The 19,289-nt window shown below is 50.3% G+C and overlaps 2 protein-coding genes across 6 annotated transcripts; both read right to left on the bottom strand.

The window, feature by feature from the left end:
* Positions 1-15: 15 nt before the first annotated feature.
* Positions 16-4,085, bottom strand: PREB (prolactin regulatory element binding). Of its 2 annotated transcripts, XM_059132346.1 has the most exons (9): positions 3,713-4,084; positions 2,919-3,111; positions 2,303-2,523; positions 2,038-2,118; positions 1,814-1,938; positions 1,443-1,616; positions 1,227-1,299; positions 870-1,029; positions 16-700 (listed from the first exon to the last, which is right to left on the bottom strand). In XM_059132346.1, the coding sequence occupies exons 1-9, from the start codon at positions 3,845-3,847 to the stop codon at positions 606-608; spliced, it is 1,257 nt and encodes a 418-aa protein (XP_058988329.1). In that variant the 5' UTR covers positions 3,848-4,084; the 3' UTR covers positions 16-605. The 2 variants fall into 2 exon arrangements, with proteins under 2 accessions (XP_058988329.1, XP_058988330.1); XM_059132347.1 differs by lacking the exon at positions 870-1,029 and having other exon boundaries at positions 3,713-4,085.
* A 3,193-nt stretch (positions 4,086-7,278) lies between these two features.
* PRR30 (proline rich 30) lies at positions 7,279-18,596 on the bottom strand. Of its 4 annotated transcripts, none has more exons than XM_059188807.1 (3): positions 18,463-18,596; positions 9,402-9,454; positions 7,279-9,145 (listed from the first exon to the last, which is right to left on the bottom strand). In XM_059188807.1, the coding sequence occupies exon 3, from the start codon at positions 8,737-8,739 to the stop codon at positions 7,522-7,524; it is 1,218 nt and encodes a 405-aa protein (XP_059044790.1). In that variant the 5' UTR covers positions 8,740-9,145; positions 9,402-9,454; positions 18,463-18,596; the 3' UTR covers positions 7,279-7,521. The 4 variants fall into 4 exon arrangements, with proteins under 4 accessions (XP_059044790.1, XP_059044789.1, XP_059044788.1 ...); XM_059188806.1 differs by lacking the exon at positions 18,463-18,596 and adding an exon at positions 9,530-9,880; XM_059188805.1 differs by lacking the exon at positions 18,463-18,596 and adding an exon at positions 9,554-9,880.
* Positions 18,597-19,289: the final 693 nt, after the last annotated feature.

Below are 19,289 nucleotides of genomic sequence, written 5' to 3'. Positions count from 1 at the left end.
CCACCAGGGTCTTAATTCCGTCTTCGCTTATTTATTAAATACCAACTTTTCCTGAAAAATGGGTAGAAGTTCATTTTCCCTTTCCTCAAGATTAGGGTAGACCATCCAGGAACTTACTGTATACGTAGCCGAGCTGGCTTGGAGCTACCAGCTGGACCCAGAGACGACAGCCTGGGTCTTCCCTTTGCCCCTTCCTTCCCTCACTACAAGTCCCAGGCCAGTGCTTGCCCAAGCAAACACCAGGGGCTCACGTGAAGAGCAGCTGATGGACAGCAGTACCTCTGGGGATTTGGGCATCCTCACGTTTCTGGAGAGGACAAGCTCAACTCTGGAGCCTCTGTTAGGCAGACAAAAGGATGCAGGTGGCCTGGCCTGGGCTGCAGATACCACTATCCTGGACGGCTTCACGGATGAAGAATGAAGGGCTCCCAGGACTCAGAGTCATCCAGGGCCACAGACAAACTTTCGCTGGGCGGGGCAGGCAGTGCGCATCGGTCTCCTGAGAAGCAACCCCAACCGTGGATGCAGGTGGGGTGAGCAACGGGGTCCACTCTGGTGTAGAAGACGGCAATGTCCAGGCCCCTGACTCCCCAGGAGCACGAGGGCTAAAGAAAACCTGGAAAGACAGTCTGGAGCAGCACGATGGTCATAACAATAAGCCCGACACATAGCACGAGCAGCAGCCACACAGGAACACTTCCTGCACGAAGGAAAGGAAAGAAGTCAGAAGGCAAAGGGACTTCACAGCCCTAAGAACAGAAGACTTCAAGAAGGGGGCAGATGGCTACAAACAAGCAGCCCGTTCTGCCGGGGACAAGTTTCTGCTACAGCTAGAGGAAGGCTGGTACTGCCCACCCCCCCGGACTCACTCCGCGACGGCAGCAGATGCAGCTGGCAGCGACTGTCCACAGCGACAGAGAACAGGGCAGTTTCATGGAACCCAAGGAGCTCTGGGCCACGACCCTTCTCAGGTAGAAAGGCCACATCCGTCACGACAATGCCATGAGCCTCCCTTACATAGTAGAGGCGCTGGAGACAAAAGAACTAGTGAGGGAAGGCCCAGTTGGAGATATTCCTTCTGGAAAACATGCTCCCTTTCCCCAGATGGCCTTCCCTCTATGGCCTGGGCCAGACTCCTTCCTGAACCCTTAGACTGAAGCAGGCCTAGAAAGCCACTCCTCCCCACCCCCCACCTGCTGAAGAGCGCTCCAGGCTCTACACCTTACCTGGAGAGAGAAAGCTATGTAGATGGCAACAGAGCCAGTGACTGTGCCCAGGCCTAGGAAGGTACCCGATTCACTGCAACAAACAATAAAGTGGTCACTGTTCTGGAGGCCTGTGCAGCAACACTCACTAACAGCGATCTTCAGAGCCTCAGACCCGACACCTTCCCGAGCTCCCCCACACATCCCGCAACCAGTCAAGCCACCACTGCCTCACACCTGACACTAAGGCAGGAGATGACTTCATGGCCACAGGGCTTGGTCCGAAGGGGCAGGAAGGTGGAGCCATCCCAGGCTGTGAGGTAGCACGGTGGGGGCTGGCGCAGACGCTTGTGGGGTATCTGCACTGTGAAGAGTCGCAGCCTGGTGGGTTGGTCTGGAACCTGCCCAAACCTGGGGGGCCAGGCGAGAGGCCATTCAGCTCCTGGGCTCTGCTCGGCCCTTCTCAGAGGTCTGTGCCCTCCTGTACCCTGGTCAGGCCTGGGGTAAAGCCCACCAAGACGGCAATCCTCCCCAGCTTCCCCCCAGTCTCTTCCCACTCCCCCACATCTAGGCTGTGCCTCTTTTAGCTACCCTCTGGGGTCTCACACCTGCAGGCCTGGTAGCGGTAAGGCGTGTTAGAAAAGGTGGGTCCGTTTTCTTGCCAGTGCAGCTGTGTCACCAGCTGATCCTTCTGCCACACGGAGGCCTTAAGGTCCCAGCCCACAGTTACCAACTAGTCAGGAATCAAGATTCCAAGGATGGACAGTTAGGGGATCCACCTATTGGACAAGCAGCATAATCACCTCCTTTCTCCGCCCTCTCACTTCCTCACCTTGCCATCAGGCCCCAAAGCCAGGTCCTCAATCTCTCCTTCGTGGGCTCTGAACTCCAGAACTTTCTCTAGGCTGGGTACCTGCAGCCAAACCACCAGCATGGTTACCCCCAAGTACCTGACCAGCCGCCATGAGCCCCACCCATCTTCTTTTCTGCCATCCAGTGCAGGCTTCACTCACAAGTTTCCCAGAATCCATGTTTGGTTTCTCACAATTCTGGCCTTGCTGCTACAGACATGGATCCCCTAACCCCCAAAACCACACCTTCCAGATACGAACGTAGCCATCCGTCCCTCCAGTGGCAAGCAGGGTGTTGTCATGGTTGAAGCATACAACTTTCTGAAACGGTTCAGGGCTGAAGTCTGTCTGCACCGCTTGCAAATTTTCTACAGTGAGTTCTATCCCCTCCTGGTGTGTTTCAGCTCCAGACGTCTTCTCTACTGGAGCTGCCCCCTTCCTCTGTCGAGGCCCTTGCTCCTTGGAAGCTGCAACACAGAGAGCCTGCCAGATTCTGGGGCTTCTATAGTAAGTAGTACTGGTCTCCTCCCTAGTAGTAAACATCTGGCTTCTTGCCGGCTACCATAACCCACACTTCCAGCCCCACTTTTTTTTAGAAACCAACATTAAGTGATCTTTTTTATTTTTTAGGTTTTATTTATTTATTTGACAGACAGAGATCATGAGTAGGCAGAGGGGGTGGGGGGAAGCAGGCTCCCCACCCAGCAGAGAGCCCGATATGGGGTTCGATCCCAGGACTCTGAGATCATGATCTGAGCCAAAGGCAGAGGCCTAACCCACTGAGACACCCAGGTGCCCCCCCCAACATAAGTGACCTTACTCATTTAACCCTTTCCCCAAAGCTAAAGAGGGAGCTTCTCACCTGCCTTTTCTGCTTTGGTTTTGCCCTTCTGCTGATGGGTCTGGAAGCGCAGGAGATGACAGTGGGCATCCTGCCCTGTGGCAAGGATGTTACCAGCCAGCGCCAAGTTCATGGTAGCCCGCGTCTCTGTGTCATGCGAGTGTAGCAAAGAGGCACCCAGGCGCCCATTAATCTGCTCTAGCTGTAGAAAGTGCTGTGGAAGAGAGAACCAGGATGAACAAGGCTTAGGAGTGCCCAGAGAGCACCCCAAGGGCAGACTTACATCCTATAGTCTAAAGCCCGACCCCTTTGGTTACTGCACTTTCTACTTAAAAAGGTTTTTTCCAGCCTGCTTGCTTCTCTCCCTATCTTTGTTTCTTTCAAACCACAGGAATCTGTACAGCAAGCAGGGCTGGGATTAATACCTCCAGTTTACAAAAATAATAGGGTGACTCTCAGAGGAGTGAAGAAACCTAGCCTAAAGGCCAAACGCACCACTCCTGCCACTGCTGGAAAGCAGTGGGAAAAGTCATTGTGGCCTCCCCAGAGAAGACCACGGTAAGACCCCTGGAGCTGCCCTTGAGGTCGAGTTGAAGCTGAAGTTCCTGCTTAAGAGGAGCTGTATATTGGGTTTTACTCTACCTTAGGAGTTCCTGGTGAGTAAGTTCTTAGCTGAAACTCGCGCCCGGGCATGGAAAAGCCCAGCTTCCCACCGAGGAGAGGCAAGGTCTGAAGCCTGAGATGCGGCCATCCCCCAGACCCCCTACCACCATCACCCCTGGCGTGACCCTGCCACAGTGGCCCTGAGCTCTCACCACGCCATTCTTTATGCCCGTCTTGGCAGCGCCTCCTCCGCCTGCAGCGATGAGGAGCCCGGCGCTGGGGTCGACCTGAAGCGCATACAACGGGAACGGGGCCCGGTACAGCTCCGGCGCCCGACGCCGGCCCATCCTGCTCCCGGCGCGCTTCACTGGAAGTACCGCAGTACCCGGGACATGCCGCGCCCGCTTTCGACCCCCGTCCCGGCCGCTATTTAACTTGGTCCCGTGGCCGTCAGGAGACTTCCCGACTCCTCTCTCACACCCTCCGAGCTGCCAAAACTCTAACCCACAGATTCGCCAAAACAACGCTCAGGGATCCGGATCTCCGCCCCACCCCCCGTCCGAACCCGGTCGGGTTGTCGCGCAGTGCGCACGCGCACCCAGCCCGCGGCTCTCCTTGCGCAGGCGCAAGACCGCCAATACGCGTCAGCATTAGCCGGCGGGTGACCCGACTCCCGCCCCAGGATTCCGTCCACCGTGTGACGTCAGCCTCCACCATATTTGTGCAGGGCGGGAAGGCAGGCTCGGCGTCCAGGGTCTTGGTTGTTGTTTCCGGAGGAGGGGAGCAAATAAAAGCTAAGAGATTTGGGGGGCCCTGGATGGCTCAGTGGGGTAAGCATGTACCTTTGGTTCAGGTCATGATCTCGGGGTCGTAGGATCCAGCCCTAAATCGGGCTTCCCGCTCAGCAGGAAGCCTTCTCCCTCTCCCCTGGCTTGTGCTTCCTCTTTTGCTATCTCTGTGTTAAATAGATAAAATCTTTTAAAATAATTAAATAAATGAAGTTTTTATTTTAAAAAAATCCTCGGTTAGGGCTGTCCCATTTCACGAGTGATACACAAGCCCAGCCCTTACCTTTTATTCCAGAGTGGAAGTGATTTGTTCCAGGTCACACACCTTGGAAATTCAACATTTGGGAAGATGAGTGGTGTCTTTTGCCTTCTGATGAAGGCAGCGTGGACTTTAAAATAAAACTGGCTTTAAATCCTCAATCCACCACTTTCTGGTTTGAAGAAATCGCTCACGTTTGAGAATTGGTCATTCTTGCAGTACTGCAGGTTAGTCCTTCTTTCAAGGGTTTGGGAGGGGCTGCACCCAGCTGACACCCTCAGAGGGAGGCAATTTAGCGCCCAGGCAGGGCAGGTCTCTTTTCTGCCTGGCATTTCCATCTTCCTGAGGGGCCCCCTTGGGTTTCTGATCTTCAACATTAGATTCTTTCTTTTTTTTTTTTAAGATTTTATTTATTTATTTGACAGAGAGATCACAAGTAGGCAGAGAGTCAGGCAGAGAGAGAGCAGGCTCCCTGCTGAGCAAAGAGCCCGACGAGGAGCTCAATCCCAGGACACTGAGATCATGACCTGAGCCGAAGGCAGCGGCTTAATCCACTCAGCCACCCAGGTGCCCCTCAACATTAGATTCTTAATGTTTCTCTGCAAGTGAATCTTAGGAATGTCTGTCCCTTCAAGGAGACACCTCCTGCTGCTCCCCTGGCTGCCTAAGTAAACAACCTTGTTAACCTAAGGTGCACTCAGAGGAAGGAGCCCAGTGGCTTCATCTTTGGGAATGCCATTATCCGTTCCACCAAATTAAATTAAATGTGTGAAGGGCCTCACAGAGCCCTCTGCACATCTCAGGTGCTCAGGCCTTATGGATCCCATGCCCTCCTCAGGTACATGACACCTACTCTCCTAGCCACCCTGTTTCCTTTGACCGTCCCTCTCTTTGCTTAATTGTGGTCTCCAGTAGGTTCAGCAACCCCCTGTGTCTGCTCAGCAGAACACTAAGATTGTGGCAGGATTTTTCCTTTAGTGCCCAGAGTTCTTGGTCACACCGTGTCTTCAGAGAATGAAGAGGTAGGCCAGAGGTAGGCCAGACGAAGAGTGGTGGGCAGCAAAGCAAAGTTTATTGACCGATATTATAGAGATCCCGAGGGATCCCGAGGGATCCCTGACGGGACCCAAGAGCGTTGCCGATTTGGCGGTTAAATCTAGGGGTTTTTACGGGCGCTTTGGTGTGGGCTCTTTTAATCTGATTAACCCTCCATGTACCTGTCATCCAATCAAGTTTTTGTCCACACGCTCCTCTACCTATCAGGTAATTGTTCACGTGGGAGAGGGTGGAGGGCTCCTTCCAGGGTGGTATTTCATAGTAGCCTCAGGGATCAAGAGGCCGCGCTGCCATTGCCTTAAGGCATGCTGTCCAGCCACAGGCCACTGGATTGAGCTCTTAGCCTAAATATCCCACTGACTGTTGAACTGCTCCTCCCCACCCCACCATAGGCCTGGGTCATGACACCCAAGGCCATTCCTTTACTTTCTGTCACATACAAGTTGTAAATCCTCCCAGTAGGAAGACTTAAAGCTGGGCCACTTCGTAAAGCCTAGAATAACAGGATGGGGTCTTTTTCCTTTTAAGGGTAGTTTTCTCTTAGGACGGACAGAGAGTAAGGGGGCTCTTACCCCTGCCTGCCTTTCTTCTGATTATCCTCCATCAATGTGGGAAACAAAGGCGAGAGAAAAAATTATATTTCTTTAGAACTTAACAGCCAGCCCATTGACAAGTCCTTGAGACAGGCGGTGACCTTCCTCTAGACACTCAACTGCCTCAGTGTTAATACTTAGCTAGAGGCAAAAGGGAACATTAGCTTAACATTATCTCAACCTCTAGGATCCGGTAAGTCTCCTTTAACATAAAAAAATTCCTTTGGAAACTTCTTTCATCTCTACCCCCAAGATACATGTTAGCAATCATCCCCCAAGCATTTGGCCCACTAATAACATCTGAAGGGTCTCATGACAAACGTATTAGACAGTAAGAAACCACCTTTTCCCAAAAATAGCTAGCCCCTTCAAGGTCCTGGAAACCTTGCTTCCAAAATTCCTTAGAGACTCACACTTTATCTAACCTCCTCCCAACTTGAAAGTATATATAACCAGCCACTCCTCACAACTCTAGTGCAGCTCTTTCTGCCCATGGGTCCCGTCCCCCCACACTTTTTAACAGATTTTATTTATTTATCTGACAGAGAGAATGGGAACACAAGCAGGGGTGTGGGAGAGGGAGAAGCAGGCTTCCCACCAAGAAGGGATCCTGAGTGGGGCATGGACCCCAGCACCCAGGGATAATGACCTGAGCCCAAGGCAGCCGCCTAACTGACTGAGCCACCCAGGCAGCCCTCTGTGCCCATGCTTTAATAAAACCAACTTTTGGAACACTCTCTCTCTTAAATAAAAAAAAAATTTTTTTAATCATTTCTTTAAAAAAAACAAACACCTTTTTGCGCCAAAGACGTCTCAAAAATTCTTTCGTGGGCGCCTGGGTGGCTCAGTGAGTTAAAGCCTCTGCCTTCGACTCGGGTCACAATCCCAGGGTCCTGGGATCGAGCCCCACATCGAGCTCCCTGCTCCATGGGGAGCCTGCTTCCTCTCTCTCTCTCTCTGCCTGCCTCTCTACTTGTGACCTCTGTCTGTCAAGTACATAAATGAAATCTATAAAAAAAAAAAATTATTTCTTGACTGTTCTCTCCAAACCCCGACATTTCCACATCAGACACTAACACACGTTTTCAGGGTCAGGCTTTTATTGACACGCTAGAGGCTGAATGGGGTCTAAGGTGCTCTTCACCCTCTTCAGCCAGGAGAGAGCAGATTCCATAGAGGGCTCCCAGGGTTCAAGGGTGGAGAACACACCTGACCTCCTGCCAGCCAGCCCTTCAGGGTGTCTCGGGGGCTCCCCAACATCTGGGGCCTGGTGGGGACAGCAGGGTTCAGAGGAGATACTCCAGAGAGCCTTCTCGGATCTGGAACTAGGCTGGTGACTTTCGGAGAATGGGTTCTGGAGAGACTGGCCTCTTGGGCGCAGAGGAAGGCGTGGGTTTCGGGCAGACAGTGGCCTGTTTGGGTGCCTGAGGCTGAGGCTCCGAAAAGCATGTAGAGTTTGGTGACTGGAGGCCTGCAGATCTGAGGCTGGCGGTCTGGGAGGCTGTGCCCTCGGCTGGACCTGCCTGCTCCTGAGCCACTGGTGCTTGAGCTGCCGGAGCCAGGGACGCCTGGGTTTGATGTCCATGGGCCTGAGCAGCCTTGCCCTGAGGCCCTGCTGCCTCTGGCCTTCTTTCGGGCAACAGGTGCAAGGCCCTGGCCTGGCCCCGAGGCAGGCGGAGCCCAAAACCAATGCCTATGCGGAGTGGTCCGGATTCCTGGCCTTGTGCACAGGGCAGTAGCTGGGGGAAGGCAAGCAGCCGGGGACCAGTCCTGTACCTGGGGATGGGGCAAGAGGGGCTGCGGGGCTTGAGGCACACCAGGCATATGGGATATTCTACAATGGGGGCCGGGCCAGGTCTGCCCAGCCACATACGCTGCAAAAGCAATAGCTGCAGGTCGCGAGCAATGCGGCGGTGCCCCAGATGGGCCACCAGGGCCTGGGCCAGGGCTCCTGGGTCCCTGAACTCCGCAGGGTCCTTCTCGCTTGCCACGCATTCCCCCACCAGCCCAGGGGACCTGGTGTCCCTGTACTGATCCCGGGGCCACACCTGCCTGTTTGAGTGGACACCACCAGAAGGTAGGCTGGGGGATAGGGAAGTGACAGTGGAGCTAGGGCAGTCTCCTGGGGGGGAGGGAGGCTGACACTGAGTGTGGGGGAGAGGGGTGTTCTGGGGCTGAGAGGGAGAGGAGGAATGGGTGTGAGCCGGGGAGGGGTACAGCCCAGGGGAGGGAGGGGAAAAGGGTGGGAGGGAGAGAGAGAGATAATTCTGATGAAAGAAGCTGGGGGAACTTGGGGGAGAGGAAGAGTGAGGGTGTAGGATAAAGTCTGAATTTGAGTCAGAAGAGTAGAAACGGGAGCCAGGAGAGTGGGACTGTGGGGTGCCCGGGGAGCAAGGGGAGTAGGAGAGGGGGGGGCTTCGCTGGGGAGGCAGAGGCTGGGGGTGGCTGGATGGGGAGTCCTCAAGTTGGGAGGGGCCCAGAGGGGGGCGCCCAGGGTCCTCTGCGTTCTGGAGCAGCACCTGGTCGTTATTTTGAGGCTCCATTGCCTTGAGTTCAGAAAGGATGCGGGGTGGGGCCCGGGGGAGGGGGGAGGGGCTGCTGGTGGTGGTGGTGCCTCAAGACCGGAGAGGAGAGACCTGGCAGAGTCAGGGCCAGTGTCTCTGAGGCCAGAGCTGGCTGAGAAATCAGGGCCTTCTGTGTGCAAGCGTGGGTGGCTCCAGCCTGGCGCTGGTGCAGCTGTCGGTGGCAAGACAAGGAGACACCCCGCCCCGCAGCACTAGGCTCTCTAAGTGTATGGGCCAGAGCTTGGGTCTAAACTTGGCCTCTCACTTGGCCGTCAGCCATTGGTGAGGGATGTGTAGGGATGGAGAACCAGAGCAGCCTCTTGTTAGCTGAGGATCCACAGCCGTAATCTGGGTGCGCTGGGGACGAAGACACAGCCCATCGGGCCTGTAGAGAAAGAAACAGAATCTAAGATATTGGGAGAATCGGTCCACTTCTGGCTCTGAAAAAAATGATTTACCAAGACCCTAAATCCACGTCACCTTTGGGGTCAGAAGAGCTGGCAAAATGCTCCAGGGAAGGCGAGAGGTGAGGAGGAAAAAGGGATGGGGTGGGAGGTCAATTGGCGTCAGAGGAGGGGGCTGGAGGATGGCCACGGAGATAGGACTAGAAGTTGGGGTGTTCTGGTGCTGCGAGCTCTTACCAGGGAGGGTTCCTCTGGGCTGGGTTTCACAAGGCACTTCAGCAATGAGGAACCTGGGAGAGAGAGGAAGCGTCACAAAATGGTGGCTACACACCCTCTGTCTACAGCATCTGTCACCCTAAACTCACTTTGACCCAGATTTCTGTCTGAACCTTGCCCTCGGTGGTCCTTCGGCCAGGAGGAGGTCTTCCGTTACCGATTTTTGCTCCCCTCAATCTGAGTCAGGGACTCGGCCAGCATCCTCATTTCCTGCCCCTCCGGTCTCCCTGACTCCTTGTCGCCCCTGATGCTGATGTCCTCTGCCTCTGCCGGGCCCTCAGCATGCCCAGCAGCAGAATCAGGAGCAGCAGCAGCAGCCCTGGGGCTGGCTGGTGGGACCTTCTGGGAGACTGAACTTTGTGTAAGGGGCGGCGTTGCCGCCCCCCTTGGGAACTATGAGCCCCGTTCCCTGGGGGCAGCTCTCCCTGGCACTGAGTGCCGATGTCATAAAGGTCAGGTGCTGACATAATACACTCTCCGCCTCAAGCTCTAGGACCTTCTTTCAGAGATCACCCAAAGGCTGGCCCTTGACAAAACTAAAGAGACCTAATTCCTTGGGGGCACTCAGCCTCCCCATCAGGACCTAACCTTCCCCTCCTCCCTGCCCGTATAGTTCACAGTTCCCAGCGCCTCCTACATCCGGGGTTCTCACCAACCACACAGCCTCTCTCAGCTGGCCTTTGTCTGCAAGGTCTTGTTTCCTTTTGCTCTCTGAGCAGTGGCTCACGTTCTATACCATTTCCACACTTGGGCTACAGTTCTAGGTTTTAATAATTATTTTCTCAACAGCTTTAGGGAGTATAATTCACATACCATACCATCCACCCATTTAAAGTGTCAATTCACTGTTTTCCAGTTTACTCACAGGTTAAGGGCAACTATTATTTATATCTAAGCATGCTCTTCTTTATGATGGCGTCTATATCTAGAGAGAGAAATGATAGAGCTATATCCTATTGGTGTCTTTCCGAAAAAGTATTCGTTTCATTTAAGTTGTCTATTCTTAGTGACATATGGTTGTGTATACTTATGAATAGTGATCGATAAATAGACAGACAGAGATTGATTACAAGAAATTGGATCCTGGGGCGCCTGGGTGGCTCAGTGGGTTAAGCCTCTGCTTTCGCCTCGGATTATGATCTCAGGGTCCTGGGATTGAGCCCCGCATTGGGCTCTCTGCTCAGCTGGGCTTCTCCCTCCCCCTCTGCCTGCTCTCTGCCTACTTGTGATCTCTCTCTCTGTGTCAAATAAATAAAATCCTTAAACAAAATTTTTTAAAAATTAAATTAAAAAACAAAGGAATTGGATCCTGTGTGTATGGAGGGTGACCAGTCCGAAGGTCTGCAGTTAGCACACTAGATACTTAGAGAGCTAACGGCATCATTCCAGCCCAAGTCCAAAGGCCTGAGAATGAATAGAGCCAATGGTGTCCATTCCAGTGCAAATCTGAGTCCAAAGGCAAGAGAAAACCAATGCCCCAGCTTGAAGATAATCAGGCAACGAGAGTGAAGTCTCCCTTACTCTGCCTTTTTGGTTCTACTCAGGCCTTCCGTGACTAGATGAGGCTTGCCCACGTTAGGGAGGCAAGTTGCTTCACTCAGTTTACCAATTCAGATATTAACCTCATCCAGAAACACCCTCACAGACACACCCAAAATAATGTTTAACTCAATATATGCCCCCCGAGGCCCAGTCAAGTTAACACTTAAAATTAACCATTACAATATGTGACTGAAAGATGAGATGCCCTTCCAAGGAGCTAAGATTCCTATATTAAAGGAGACGGTGCCCATTATCGATATTTCTAACTATCAGGGCGCCTGGGTGGCTCAGTCAGTTAAGTGTCTGCCTTTGGCTCAGGTCGTGACCTCAGGGTCCTGGGATCGAGCCCCACATTGGGCTCTCTGCTCAATGGGAGTCTGCTTGTCCCTCTGCCTCTCCTCCCATTACCTCCTTGTGCTCTCTCTCTCAAATAAATGAATTCTTTAAAAATATATATTTCTTATTGTCTTTTTTTTTCTCTTCAGGTGCCCCGGAGGTTTTTTCGCTCCAGGGCAAGTTGTAATAAATTTAGGAATGAGTAAGAGTCATGGCTTGTATAAAGTGAGAGAAGGATACTTACGAAAATGTAGGGGGTAGGAAAGGAAAACCAGGCAAAATCTCTGGCACATCAGCTTTAGGGAGGAGGAAATAGGTAAGTTGAGATCCAGCCATAGGGACTGAGGGGTTTCATGGGACATGAGACTTTTAGTACTAAAACCAAGACAGGGGGTGCCTGGGTGGCTCAGTGGGTTAAAACCTCTGCCTTCGGCTCAGGTCATGATCCCAGGGTCCTGGGATCGAGCCCCACATCTCTGCTGAGCAGAGAGCCTGCTTCCTCCTCTCTGCCTGCCTCTCTGCCTACTTGTGATCTCTGTCTGTCAAATAAACAAATAAAATCTTTTTTTAAAAAAGAATAAATAATTGGGTGCAAATAAAATGCATAACAAAAATAAAAAAGAGAAAGCATTTAAAGACATAATGAATTAAAAATAAGAAAAGAGGGATCCCATAGCAGTAGTGAAACTTCTAGGGCACTTCTGTAATACTCGAGGGACTAGGAGAGTTGTGAGTGACTCTTCTAGAAGGGTAGGAAGAAGGCTGCTTTTGCTCCCTCCCACTCGTCTCACTGCCTGGCAGAAGGATCTTGAGCAGAAGGATCTTTTTCAAAGGGACTCTCTTCGGTATCCAAGAGTCGTTGTTCCAAGTGTAAATAATAGCACCTGTGAGATGGGGCTCAAGTTCTGAGGGGAAGGCGATCCTCCTCTACAGCCACTTCCTCTCTATACCTTCCTGAGAGCCAATCCCACCCAAACGAGACTGTGTCTGGATTTCCGCACAACCTGCGAAAGAGGAAGCTGATGGCACTGTGCTGAAACAAATCCCAGGAAGAGGAGAACCCGTCATCAGCACTAGAGGCCAAGGGAGAACTCATGAGGCCCAGCTTCTATGAGTTAGGCTAGTTCCCGGGACTGTGCCTGTGTTCAGCCCGAGAACTAGAGGTCCCAGACCAACTTCAAAAACCAATACATGATAGAGAAACTGGACTTTCACCCATGTGCTGCCCGCGTGCTCCATGAAGCCCACTCAGACGAGTGTGCTGGGACCCACACTGCTTTATCCATGGCCTGGCCGCTGGAGATGAAGCATACAGCATCGACAAAGTTCTAGAAAGTTCTAGAAAGTCACAGAGCCACCCACACACCTGCGTCTAGGTAGTACCGTGCCACAGAGATAGCCAGGCACGGCGTGGACCTGACCCATGGAGACAAGCTTCGCCATGCAGAACCCCACTGCCCTGAAGATCAGCTTGAAGATGACAGAGTGCTAGAAATGGCCTCTGCGCCTTCTGGCCTGGGAAGCGTCCCCTGACCTTGTACATCAGTCTCACTCTTTCTTGGTTCACCTCTTGGGGCTTTGTGGACACTGTTTTTCACTGTGTAAGTTTTCCTTTGTAGACCACATCCCTGCTGTGGACGCAACACCGAGGTGATAGCCTGAGAGTCCCCGATTCATCTGACCATGACCTTGGGGTCCGTCTGAGGATTGAACCTTCAGGTGGAGGAGCTCCCCGAGTGTGGCCCAGTCACCTAACTCTGAAAAGGCACTTGGTAAAAGAGATCCCTTTCCACAGGGCTGTGAGTGTGGCTTTAATACTTTCTTCCTTCCTACTCTGTGTCCTGCCAAGGCTCAGAAAAGCTGGAGTCAGATCTCCCTCTTTCTCTGATAGGTAAGTGCCTCTGGAAGGAAAGTGATGATGCCCATTTATCATCTGGCAAGGGTTTCCTTGGATTCCCCCTTGAAGTCCGACTTTGGCTCTGACCTGATTAAGTTTCAGATGGAAGCTTCTGGGAGAGGTCTGCCTTAGCAACAACCTAATGAACTCTGAGATAGAATATTGAACTGAAAGCCTGGGAATACCCACCATTCATTCCATGGGCCACCCTTCATCTCACAGATGGTCAGAATGCAAGAAACTCTGGACTGACCCATCAGCTCCCTAGAGTTTTCTGTGGGTGACCCTTTGAACCTGGTCTGAGGATCTTGGGATGGGAGCCCCAGTTGACTTTTAGCTCATCACTGAAAGGTTGGCATCTAATACCATCAGGGTAGCTATATACACTTATATGGGAGGACAAAAGACAGTCCTGTTATGTCTGAAAAACACATTTTTGCTCTACCCTTCAAAATGCCATTCTTCTGTCCTAAGGTCCTGATGGGCAGTTCTCTCAAGATTAGAATGATGTCTGCCCCCAAACAGGCTGTGATTCCCGTAAACATGTTTCTCCTCCTTCTCCTCCTTCTTCTTCTTTTGAGAGAGAGAGAGAGAGAGAGAGAGAGAGAGCACATGAGCAGGGGCGGGGATTGGGCGGAGAAAGAGAGAGAGAGAAGGAGAAGCCCAGCTTGGGGTTTGATTGCATGACTCTGAAATCATGACCTGAGCCAAAATCAAGAGTTGGACACTAGGGGCGCCTGGGTGGCTCAGTGGATTAAAGCCTCTGCCTTCAGCTTAGGTCATGATCCCAGGGTCCTGGGATCTAGCGGGCATGGAGCTTTCTGCTCAGCGGGGAGCCTACTTCCCCCTCTCTTTCTCTGTCTGCCTCTCTGCCTGCTTGTGATCTCTGTCTGTCAAATAAGTAAATAAAATCTTAAAAAAAAAGAGTCAGAAGTTAACTGACTGAGCCACTCAGGTGCCCCCAAATCAGTCTTCATCTTGCCAGTCCAGCCACAGAACTGCTGGCCTATTAAAGTTACTGGAACTTTGGGCTTTTACCAGAGATCCAAGGCCGTACCCCTTTTGTGGGCCAAGTGTTGTTCCTGGGCAAACCGCCTGGCCATTCTCAGAGTTCTACACTGTTTTTCTCAAGGCTGAGAAATGCCTAGGTTTTTGAAAGAAAATTTCTGCTGGATAGGACTTTTGCTTTTTCTCATTTCTTTGGAGACGTACTACTTTTTTTAAAAAAGATTTTATTTATTAAAGAGATCACAGCTGGGTAGAGAGGCAGGCAGAGAGAGAGGAAGAAGCAGGCTCCCCGCTGAGCAGAGAGCCCATGCAGGGCTCGATCCCAAGACCCTGAAATCATGACCTGAGCCAAAGGCAGAGGCTTAACCCACTGAGCCACCCAGGCATCCCTGGAAACTTCTTTCTTTTTTTTTTTTTAAGACTTTTTTTTATTTTAAAGATCATATTTATTTATTTGTCAGAGAGAGAGAGCGTGCAATCACAAGCAGGCAAAGGCAGGCAGAGTGGCAGGCAGAGGCAGAGAAAGAAGCAGGCTTCCCACTGAGCAAGGAGCCCGATGTGGGACTCGATCCTAGGACCCTGGGATCATGTCCTGAGCCTAAGGCAGCGACTTAACTGACTGAGCCACCCAGGCATCCCTGGAAACATATTTCTTTCTTTCTTTCTTTCTTTCTTTCTTTCTTTCTTTCTTTCTTTCTTTTTTTCTTTTTTTAAATGACAATAAATGTTTATTTTTAAAATTTTTTTTAAGATTTTTATTTATTTTGACAGGCAGAGGTCACAAGTAGAAAGAGAGGCAGGCAGAGAGAGAGAGGGAGAAGCAGGCTCCTACTGAGCAGAGACCCGACATGGGGCTCAATCCCAAAACCCTGGGATCACGACCTAAGCCTAAGACAGAGGCCTTAACCCACTGAGCCACCCAGTTGCTCCTGGAAACATATTTCTAAGAGCATTTTGTACACTAAAGTATTGGAATTCCTGAATGAAATTGCTTAATTCATGGAAAATATAAAATACTAAGTATTGATAAGAAGAAACAAGGCATTCCAATACATCAATAAGAAGCCAAAGAAATTGAGGTGAAATTTCTTCCCTTTCTTTAACATTTCTTCCCCTCTTCACCAAAGGAAAACTAGACCTGGGGGCTTTATAATTAAGTCTCACCATACTTCAAAAAAGGGTTGATTTCTATCTTATGTAAAAAGTTCTTTCAGAAAGTAGAAGAGTGAGAACTCCCCCGCTCATTTTATGAGGTTAGTGAGACCTTGATCCCCAAACCAAACAATGACACTTAGAGGGAAGAAAATTAGAGGGCGCCTGGGTGGCTCAGTGGGTTAAGCCCCCGCCTTTGGCTCAGGTCATGATTTCAGGGTCCTCTCTGCTCAACAGGCAGCCTGCTTCCCCTCTCTCTCTCTGCCTGCCTCTCTGCCTACTTGTGATCTCTTTCTCTGTGTCAAATAAACAAATAAAATTTTTTAAAAAGAAAAGAAAATTAGAATCTCATTTCACTTTTGAGATGGTTACAAAATCCTAAACAAAATATTAACTATACGAATCAGAGAGTGTATTTTAAATGTTAATCACAAGCAATGACACTTATCATCAGAAAATACAACAAAATAATTTAACATACTAATGCACTGAGGGAGAAAAATCATGATTGTATTTCAGTTGATGCAGAGAAAGCGTTTGATAAAGTTCTACACCCACTTACAATTTGAAAAAATACCAAAAACCTCTTAGCAAACAAGGACTAGATGGATACATCCTTAACTCGGTAAAGCTTATATATCAAAAACCTAAAACAAATATTATGCTTAATGGTGAAATTCTAGATACATTCTACATAGGGTTAGAGGAAAAAAGGTGCCTGTTATCACTACTTCTGATTAACAGAGTAACAAAAACACAAGTCAACACCCTAAGGAAAGAAGAAGAAACAAATACAAAGATTGAAAAGGAAGAAATAAAATGGTGATTTCTTTTATCTACTTAGAAAAATCAATGGTAGCAACAGTTTTAAGACTAATAAGAAAGTTTGGGGTGCCTGGGTGGCTCAGTGGGTTAAAGCCTCTGCCTTCAGATCAGGTCATGATCCCAGGGTCCTGGGATGGAGCCCGCATCTGGCTCTCTGCTTGGCGGGGAGCCTGCTTCCATTCCTCTCTCTCTGCCTGCTTCTCTGCCTACTTATGATCCCTGTCTGTCAAATAAATAAATAAAATCTTTAAAAAAAAAAAAAAGAAAGAAAGAAAGTTCAGCAAGTTTACTGGATTTAAGACAAATTAAAAATTTGCTAGCATTTCTGTATAGAAGCCATCATCAACTAGAACACAGAATGAGTAAGAGCATTATAAAAACTATGAATTATTTAGTTCAACAAAACTGTGAATCATTTCACAGATGCAAGAATACACAGACATTCGTGGGATAAACTATACAATTAATAAAGGATATAAAAGATGTTTAAAATAAAATGAGACATTTCATGTTCTTGAAATATTTGACTCAAAACTATAAAGATGACAACTCTCCCCAAATCAATCCATGCATTCAATAAAACCCTAATCAAAATTCCAATTGAATTTTTTAAGAACCTAGCGAATTTTCTCTAAAATCTAAATGAAAAAGTAAGTGTCCAGAAATAACTAAGTGAACCTTGAAAAATAAGAGTAAAGAGGGGGAGTGTTATCTTACCAAATAAAAAGACATGTTACAAAGTCATAGCCATAAAAGCAGTGTGTTACTCACTCAAACACAGACAAAAAGGTCATGGGCTGCCTGGGTGGCTTAGTCGTTAAGTGTCTGCCTTTGGCTCAGATTCTCATCCCAGGGTACTGGGATCAAGCCCTGCATTGGGCTCCCTGCTCAGTGGGAAGCCTGTTTCTTCCCACTCCCCCTACTTGTGTTCCCTTTTCCATAGTCTCTCTCTCTCTGTCAAATAAAACCTAAAAAAAAAAAAAAAAAAAAAAAGTAAGAAAGAAAAGATTAGCAGGACAGAATAGAGAACTCAAACATTGATCTACATGTAAAGATGGGAACTTATTATATGATAACGTGGAGGCTGCAACTGAGCGGGGAGAGAGAATGGACTGTTCAGCAGATGAAGATGGGAAAGCAGTCTCCCTATATGGAGAAAAATGAAATGCATTCTCCCACCAAGCACCACACACAAAGGATGCCTGAGCTTGTCAGTTATCAGATAAAGGCAAATTCGAACAGCTCTTTATAGCTATCCAACCATAAAACCGTAAAACTGGGAATCTGGTTAATACCCGGTGATGTCGGGCATGTGGGGCTTCAGAGCCCCATGCAGGCTCTTGGACGGATGGCTCTCTGGCAATACTCAGTCGATTAACTCAGGGGGAATCCTGGTCTCACTAAGAGTACAGGGACCTCCTCCCAAAGATACTGACTGGCAGGGTCTGAGTGCCACTTGCGGAGCTGTGGGAGGCCCAGGGATGGGCAGAGCTGTGGGCGCAGGAGTCCCTGCTGGGCTTCCAGTGACCCCAGGCTCCTTCAGGACTTGCTGCCCAGGCCAAGAGGGTGAAGGGTGGGCCATCCCAGCAGGTGATGACCCCACAAGGAAGAGGCATCGTTGCAGCCTCTGCAGCAGCTGCCACAGCCAAGACTGCAGGGGGCCCCAACCCAATATCCTGCTGGCCACGGGAGTCCTCCCCTACCTATGGGCCAAGGGACACCCCCTCCAGGCATGGTGGGCTCGCCCCCTGTCCCAGTGCCTCCTATGGGTCTCCCATTGGGGATCCCCTTAGAGGAGCAACTCCAACGGGATTGCCCCCTCCATAGATGCAGGCACCTCCCCTCATCCCTGAAGTGAAGCCCCCCCACCACCACCGGGGAATGTGCCCACCAAGGCCCTAGACCCATGTGGGCCCTTATCAGCTCCCTGCCTGTTTCCTGAAAGGATGTACAGAGTCCTTCTACTTTCTTGTGGCCTGTGAAACTACTTTATCATAAACTCTTCAGAATATTATGAAACAAACAAACAAAAAAACCCCACAGGATCGAACAGAAGTGGTAACAGTGAAGCTTATCACGTCATACCTACCGCATCGCCGACACTGTACTATACACGCATAATGTAAAACACGTTATCCTTCTCATGAATTTAACATTTATTCATACAACGATGCACAGGGTTGAATAACACATGTTGCATGAGTTCTCTACTGCTCCTTACCCAATTACCCCGAAACTTAAACAACAGTAAACATTCATTACCTCCCATGGCTTCTGTGGATCTGAAAGTTCGGGGGTAAGAGCAGCTTAGCTGGGTGACTCTGGCTCAAGGACACTCATGGATCCCACTCAAAGTGTTGACCCGGGTGGCACTCATCTGAAGGCTGAACGGGGCGGGGCAGGGAGTGGGGTCCTTTCGGAGCCGGTGCACTCACACAGCCGCAGGTTCCCCTCCTCACCACCTGGGCCTCTCCTCAGGGCGACAGGAGTACCTTCACCACACAGCAGCTGGCTTCCCCTAGAGCCGGGGGACCGAGTGACCCCAGGAGGAAGCTACCGTGTCTTTAAAACCTAGTTCCAGAAGCTTCATGTTGACACTGCTGCCACAGTTTATTTGTTTTGAATTTTCAAAGATTTTATTTATTTGAGAGGGAGAGAGTGGGAGAGCATGAGTGGCAGAGGGAGAAGAAGCAGGCTCCCCGCTGAGCGCAGAGCCCAACCAGAGACCTGGGATCAGGACCTGAGCGGAAGGCAGACGTTTAACCCACCAAGCCACCCAGGCGCCCCTGACATGTTTTGTCTGCTAGGAGCAAGTTGCTAAGTCTGGCCCACAGTCACGGGGAGGGGCAATTAGTCTCCACCTTTTGAAAAGAGAAGTACCAAAGAATTTGTGTACACATTTTAAAACCACCACACAGGGGCGCCCAGGTGGCTCAGTGGGTTAAAGCCTCTGCCTTCTGCTCAGGTCATGATCCCAGTGTCCTGAGATCAAGCCCCGAATGAGGCTCCCTGCTGGAAAAAAACCAAGTCTCTGTATTTATAAGAAGCATGTAGATAGGGGCACCTGAGTGGCTCAGTGGGTTAAGCCT

This window comes from Mustela lutreola, chromosome 9 (genome assembly GCF_030435805.1).
Source record: "Mustela lutreola isolate mMusLut2 chromosome 9, mMusLut2.pri, whole genome shotgun sequence".
Taxonomy (NCBI): domain Eukaryota; kingdom Metazoa; phylum Chordata; class Mammalia; order Carnivora; family Mustelidae; genus Mustela; species Mustela lutreola.
This window is presented reverse-complemented; position numbering and strand designations above follow the sequence as displayed.

Coding starts and splice junctions, on each gene's coding strand:
- PREB (XM_059132346.1), bottom strand. CDS start 3,847: ATGGGCCGGCGTCGGGCGCCGGAGCTGTACCGGGCCCCGTTCCCGTTG. Junction 1,617..1,813: donor TACCGCTACCAGGCCTGCAG/GTGTGAGACCCC, acceptor CTGGCCCCCCAG/GTTTGGGCAGGTTCCAGACC. Junction 1,300..1,442: donor ATCTCCTGCCTTAGTGTCAG/GTGTGAGGCAGT, acceptor TGTTTGTTGCAG/TGAATCGGGTACCTTCCTAG.
- PRR30 (XM_059188807.1), bottom strand. CDS start 8,739: ATGGAGCCTCAAAATAACGACCAGGTGCTGCTCCAGAACGCAGAGGAC.